The sequence below is a fragment of the Cupressus sempervirens genome, chromosome 11 (genome assembly GCF_028749045.1).
Source record: "Cupressus sempervirens isolate cs-2001-9-10 chromosome 11, ASM2874904v1, whole genome shotgun sequence".
Classification (NCBI taxonomy): Eukaryota; Viridiplantae; Streptophyta; class Pinopsida; order Cupressales; family Cupressaceae; genus Cupressus; species Cupressus sempervirens.
Window position 1 is genome coordinate 588,573,217 of NC_143128.1, and position 7,540 is coordinate 588,580,756.

The following is a 7,540-nucleotide window of genomic DNA, read 5'->3' on the forward strand; positions in this document are numbered from 1 at the left end:
ACCTAAGAAATATGAACTATGATGATATTATGATGTGATGTGTATTTTCTTCATAGGTCATTTTAACTGAATTTAGAATTTCTCCAGTCGTTCTCCAGTTCGGCACAGTCGATCTCATAGGAGTCTCACACCACAGCATCACGTTCCAGATAAATCTAGCCCTTCTACAGCTAGGTCCCCTGCACCTGCAAGTTTGTCACCAAATGCACGGAATAAATCTCCAAAACCACCAAGTATGTCTCCTAGCAATTCAGGTGCTTAAATAGCTCCTTGCTTCTGCAGAATGGAGTTGGTGCATAAATAATTCCATGCTACTGCAGAATGGAGTTACGCTTTATAAATGTTGAATTTTGCACCACACACTGAATTTTGGCTTTATGTTGAAATTGCACAGGATAGTTATGTAGTTAAAACTGTTGTAGATCGAGGTAGGCTCATATACCAGCAGAATTTCTCTGATAATTTTATTCTCAATTCTTGGTGACATCCTCTTATGTGTATAAGTGATACATTATACATTTGATGTTTGAGGAGTTTTTATTGTCGGATGGATAGTGTTGATTTCTTGAATGGATTTTTAAATTTGGGTTAATAATGTTTGGCAGTGCTGGGTTGCTTATTTGAGGGTTTGCAATTTGTGGTTGCATATAGGTTAATCATTTATTAACTGGAAGTAACAAGTTTGCCTCATCTTATTTTCACCTTCATCAATTATTTTCGATCTGTGATTGTTCAATTTTAGTTAGTTTTAGTGGTTCTGACTGTTCCTATGACTGGGATGTGAGTTGTTTTATGGGGGTTGAGGAAACATTGCTGGTTTCTGTAATTGTCATGATGATGAATAGGGTTCATTTGTTACATGTCTTGGTGATGCTGTTGTAGCTGACAAGATAGATTTGCTTCCAATTTTTCCTGTTCAGACTCTACCCTTATAATAATGATGTTGAACAGTGGCCGCCTTAAAATGATGACTTTTAAACAAGTGGTGGAATGAAGTGCTAAAGAGAGTGGTTTCAGTGTAAATTTTGAATTCGGTAGGATGCTTTCAGATAACATTTAATGCTCTTGAGTTTGACATGAGATTTTAAGTTCCATTGTAACTTTATTGGCAGTTATGCTTCGCTTTCTTTTATTTATTTCTCTGAATGTCACACTGCTTCCTTGAAATTAGTTTAAGACTGCTCGGAGTTTGTATTTTCTTGTCAGTATTTCATTGCTTCTATCCTGTATCACAGGGAAAATATTATTCCCAGCATGCATTGCTTGCAAACCACTTCGCATCTTGTGTTTATATATCTGCTTTATTAGCCTTTAGTCCTGTAACCCGTTTGGTGTGCGAGTGATGGTACTGGTCTCCATCCAGCCTCTATATGAGCTTGTACTACATGACCATCAGATAATCTTATTTGGGGAAAGACCATGGATTTACATGGGGTTCGATTATTAGAACCTTGCTCTTGAGAATCAAAAATTCCCTATCAAGTTGTAATGTTGTTTGGTGTTTGGCCTTTTCTCAAAAACCTAATTTTTTGGAACTGTCTGCTAACATGTTATTTCTAACGTCTGTTTGTATTGATTTCTGTGGACTTCTTTGAAGGATTCTGTTGGTTTTCTGCATGGTTAGATGTTAATAGCCTCGTTGCCCTAAAGTGCCCAGGTAAGTTCTGGATCAAAATCGCTTGGATTGTTGAATTTATAAAATATCTGGTAGTATATGTATTAAAACAGAACAACAAGTTTTAAAATTTCCACAAAGGTATTCTAATGAATTTTCTCACCAGAAATATAATTAATTAAACATTTTATCTGTTTTAATATATTGTAGGTAATCACCTCGGTGGGTTTTATTTTTATTTTTTGGGTTTTTAAACTTGATTGTAATGATAGCAATGATGTCTTCCCCTGCTCTAGCTCGGTGGTAGTGAAAGAGGATTTTGACATGGTTGGTAATATGAATGAATCTCTCTATTAGCAATTGATTAGCAAGTGAATCCGACCTCGGGTTTAAGAGCTTCCCCACCGAAATAAATTTGGACTGAAGATAAATTATGATAATGTGTCTATATTAAAGACTAGGATGCTGATGTCTACATTGGAGACCTACACAAACATGTCATTTTTTCTTCTCTCTTCAAGAGAGTTATGCATAGCAGTGAATGGCAAATTATTGTTGAGTAATTGGGGTAGATGTTCGTGTTTTACATGTATGCATAACAGTGGAAAGGAATTTGGTATATGCAAATTATTGTAACTAATTGGAGTAGATGTTTTATGTTTTCCATGTATGCAAGCAGTGAAAAGTAAATTGGAATATGCAAATTATTGCGAAGTAATTTGAGTAGATATTTAATGTTTTACATGTTTTTTAATGGGCTGTATCAAGTTAATGGATTTATTCAATGGGTATTATTAAGAATCCCTCTAAAATAACATTTAATTTATGTATAGCATTATGGCTCCCACATGCTCTTCTGCTCGTTCTCCGAGTTCAAATTATATATTTCACACCTCTGCGCCTAGGCCTTTGTTGGCGACGTGCCTTGTCATCCATGCTGCTGCCGTTTGCGCTGGGATTTCCTCATCGATATCTTCTATTGGTCAGAGGTTGTTTGCTTCGGCGACTATCCCTACTTGTGCGGGGGTTCCCTTTGCAACAACTCCTGTGTTAGGTTCGCCTTCTTGGCCTTCTGGTATTTCGCCGAAGGTTGGTGCTCATGGTTTGGGGTTTGTGTAGGTTGCGGGTGATCTTGCCCTTGCCTTGTTGCGGGTGTTGCTATCAATTTGGTTGATATGTGGTTTGTTGCCCTATGTAAAGATTTAGGATGAGTTGGGGGCAAAGGATGATTTATCTTATGCCCAAACTTTAACAAATGGCGGGGTTTTGGGCCCAGTCAAGAATCAAACATAAACTCTCTACTTTCCTGTTCGTCGCTCCATTGTTGTGGATTTGGATGAAGAAAGTGTATCATATATTGATCAATAAACTGAGGCTCTCTTACAGGATGCAATTATTTGCTGATTTAGGGGATTCTAGCCCACTTTCCCGAGTCTTCATGCATGGATTACTAAGCATTGGGGACCTCTTTTGTTGGACGATGTTCAGGTTTTTCCTCTTGTAAAGGGTTTTTTCATTGTTTGATTTGATAATTCGATGAATAGGAGGACTGTCCTTTGCGGGTACTTCTTTACTCGGAAAAATCGATGCCTTTTGATGGTTAAACCTTGGCAACATAATTTTAACCCTTTATCTGTATCTTTTTGTAATATGCTCATTTGGGTCCGCCTTCCTAATCTTCTACTTCATTTGTGGGTGGATTCGGTTTTTGAATCAATAGGTGATGGGTTAGGAGATTTTTTAATGGTGGATTTTGTGTCCTTTGATATTTTTCATTCGACATATGCTCATATCCTTGTCGATGCTTCTAAAGGTCTTCTTGCGGAGATTCATCTTCATTCTCCAAAGGGATCTTGGACTCAACCCTTAGATTATGAAAGCATTTTATTCAGATGCAGAAAATGTTTCAAGATTAGTCATGTGGCAGCAAAATGTGATTATGAAAGAGCTAAAGCTAACATTTCTTACCCTTAGATTATGAAGGTATTTTATTTAGAGGCAAAAAATGTTTCAAGATTAGTCATGTGGTAGCAAAATGTGATTATGAAAGAGCTAAAGCCAACATTTCGTCTTGGTGGAAGGGGGTCTCATTTGAGCATTACACTTTTGTTAAAATCCCATCTCTTGCAGTTGGGTTGAATCAGTCTTTTGGTGTTGTCTCTGTTGCAATTGGCTTTGACCACCTTGATGTTGTTGCAGGTGTTTTGGCTGTTGCCTCTATCCGTGTTGTTGACGAAGGTCTCTCTGTTGTGGTTGTGGGTTATAGTGCCGATGATCCTATAATGGGGGTGTATTCCCTCTCGTCTGTTGTTGGGTTTGATGGACATCCTTTTGTTGCATTTGTTTTTGCTCAATTGTATTCTGTTGGTTCTCTTGCTTTTGTTGGAATTGGTGGTGGTGTTCCTATGGGGCTTGCAATCTTTCTTGTTGGGGTAAGCGCTTCTATGCTAGGTGTCGTTCTTTCTTCTACCCTTGTTTCTTCGCTACCTGCTGCCTTTGTCGTGGTGGGGTTTGACTGTTCCTTAGATCCATGTTCTTGGCAAGCTGAGGCTGTCGAGGTTGAAGGAGGATGAATTATAGTAAAAAGTAAACATTCAAAGAACTCATCTCCTTTTGTTATGACCTTGAGATCGCAAATGAAAGGGATCAAAGGGGAAGTCTTAGTTTTGTTAGTTCCTTGTTTGGGGTAGTCATAGCTTTCTTGTTTCATCTTTTAGTGGTTGCCATTTTTGTCTTCAAGGAGTAAGCGCGTTTCCTTGTTCCCCCACTCAGCGTTTCCTTGTTTTGTACGAGTCCAATTCCTTTTAGTAGAGCTTAATGCTTATCTTCTTCAGTTGGGTTTCAGAGCCCCTTGTTTCAAAACTTGTTTTGTAAAGGGTTTCAAGGCCCCTTCAAAATTTGTCATTTAATAGAAAACATGCAATTTATGTAAGAGAAATTTCATTATAACATTTTCTTCTGCAATTTGTGTTGTTTGTGTTGCAAGTCACTTAAAATTAGATGTTTAATAGAAAACATGCAATTTATGTAAGAGAAATTTCATTATAACATTTTCTTTTGCAATTTGTGTTGTTTGTGTTACAAGTCACTTAAAATTAGATGTTTTAGTGAAGTTTGTCTTAGAAAGTACTTTGTTTTCTATTTGCCTTGTTCTCAACTCATAAAAAAAGGCTATTTGGCTATGAATGGTTAGGAGAAAATACATGTTTTAATAAAATACGATGAGCTTTTATTGAATATAACAATTACCTCCAAGGCTTGATCTTTTGGTGAAATGCTGGGGCTTCTTACCTATAATGTCTATAACGAAGGCTCAAGTCCCTATGGAGTTGCTCTCTATTGTGGTTCTTAATGAAAAGTTGTTAACTTTGATCATTGGTGAAATAGTAAGACTTCTTGCCTATAAAACTTACTAGTTTTTGAATATGTGCCTTGCAAGTCCCCAATGACTTTCCTAGCTTCTCTAATGGCTTGCCTTGCCTCTCTAATGATCCACCCAACCTATGCTTTGTGGTGGTTTATGTTGGGGTGATCATTGTTTATGATGTTGTGACAACGATTAAACTTCTTGTTCTTATACAGGGCGAAGCGTCAGTTGTTGATTTAGCTCCACTGGTTATGAGGCTTCCTAGGTTGGGGCAATTGGACGTGGGAGGTGCTAATCCTCTATCTGTGGGTGGTAATATTCTTCAAAATGATGGGGGCAGGGCTTTTATGTACTGTGTCCTTTGGGCACCCTTTTTAGAGGCTCGGTACTAACTTTGTTGTTGTTGTTGGTGGATGGAGTTTTGGTCATGTTGCCAAATTCACATCTTTAAAGGAGAAGTCTTAACCTCTTTCTTGTGCTATGATATCCCAGTTAGTAATAGGAAATATTGAGGGGCGCGGGTAAATAAATATTCCACAAACTTTTGCCCAACCATGGATATCACTCACAATCTTATAACTTGCTTAAATAACTTAATTGATTAAGCTGAATAGTTACACAACCAAAAGGCAATGCAACACATACACCATATTTTGTGAACTAGGGAAACCTTGGCCAAGGGAAACCCCAATGGGGATGGTACCCACAAAATGATTCATTATTCAAAAGTATCTTGTGAAAGATATTGACCCTGTTAGGAGTCTATCACATCTGTATAGTGTCTCGGTCCTTGAAGCGTCAACCCTGTCAGGAGTTGTTATTACAGTTAGAGAATGCATGCAAGATGATTCCATTGCGCAAACATGTAATATGCAATGATTTTCAATATACAAAAGTATAGATACAATAACCTATTTCTCAATGTTGATATCTTCAATATCTGATATGATCTTTGTAGCTTGATGTGCCAACTTTGCATACTCTGCCTCTTTTTGCTTTGATAACAAAGTTCACATCACAAAACAATAGCACAGATACCACGATAACCACACTTAACTTTGCATTTCAAATCTTTCCTTTATACCATAATATTCCATAATATTTTGCACCGTTAGCTTTCATGTTTTCACACGTATCTCAAAATACAAAACTATACGTTGCCCACTTAGGGTTAACATCTAGGATGGAATCTTTCCTTTATACCATAATATTCCATAATATTCTGCACTGTTAGCTTTCATGTTTCACACGTATCTCAAAATACAAAATTATACATTGCCCACTTAGGGTTAACATCTAGGATGTTGTCCCTAATTAGTCAAGTAATTATTTTGGTAAAATAAATAATTTATTAACACAAAAATATCTGATTCCTTAACTTTGTCATGTTCATAACTGCAACTGGAAAATCCTTTATAACTTTGTTTGAATTGATTGCAATGCCTCGTGCACTTAGGTATGATATCCTTACACTGTACTATCATCAGATAATTGTACATGTGCCAATAATATCTCTATGAGGCTCATCAATCAAAATTGTACCTATGCTGATAGATAGCCTTCATGATACTTAGACAATTTTCTAAGTCTTTTAACAAAAAATGTATCTTTATCATTTGCCCATTTCATACTAAATACATGTTGCCATAAACGACAACCTCATACTATCTACCTTAGCCAAATTGTCAACAATCTACCTATTTGGCATTGTTGGCAACATATGGGAAAATTGGGTCCCAAAAATGCAAATTTCAAAACTTGTGAATCTCTTCACATGACCATTATAAAATTTCAAAATGTGGATCATTTCTTATTTAAACCATCCTACATCCTTGTATCTCCTAATTACAATAATCATATTTACTTATTACTCCTCTTCAGACATACAAATTTCCTTACTTCACTCTCCCTTTGACATCAATGGCAAAGGTGAGTCAAAAACCATATACAAATCAAAATTTTATTGTTACCTTCATTCTTCATGCGGATGGGTTTGATATGTGTGAGAGACAATCAACCAAGCTTGTTTTCAAATTCCTAAATTCCTTGTCCCATGTGTCTTGGACTGCTTCTCATGAACTGATAAGAGTGCACAATCCATAAGATGCAACGTCAACTGCATTCAAATACGAATACACAAACTTCTCATAAGATGCCTTGTCCTTAAGGCATTCATCTAGTTGCTTCTAGGTTTGACTAATCTTCAAGGTGAGATCTTCTCTTAGCAATGAAAATCTCTTGACTATCCTCTCGTTTTTCAGCTCTATTAGATTGATCTCATCACAAACCTTTGCAATTTTGCTCTCTAGATCTTCAATCTGCACATTTGGTAACTACAGTTCATTGACCATGCCTTGTAACTTTCTTTGTTTTCCTTTCATCTCCTCAACAATATCATTAATGAATTTGTATGATAGAGTGCACCGTCCATACAAAGTCTTTCCTCCAATTAAACATCTCAACTCTTTTATGCAAGAGTCAAGACTTACTAGATCATTTCTGATATTCTTACATATGATCTTAAGCAACTATGCATCATGTGTCATCGATGCCTTTGT

At 36.7% G+C, this 7,540-nt stretch overlaps 1 protein-coding gene across 1 annotated transcript in view; it reads left to right on the plus strand.

Moving 5' to 3' along the window:
• The window catches only part of LOC149531035 (uncharacterized), an 83,849-nt gene extending 83,254 nt beyond the window's left edge, over nucleotides 1-595 (plus strand). Inside the window, exon 7 of the mRNA XM_089811509.1 lies at nucleotides 88-595. Within this exon, the coding sequence (XP_089667635.1) occupies nucleotides 88-262 (175 nt within the window). The 3' untranslated portion in view covers nucleotides 263-595. The remainder of the gene's footprint in view (nucleotides 1-87) is intronic.
• The last annotated feature ends 6,945 nt before the right edge of the window (nucleotides 596-7,540 follow it).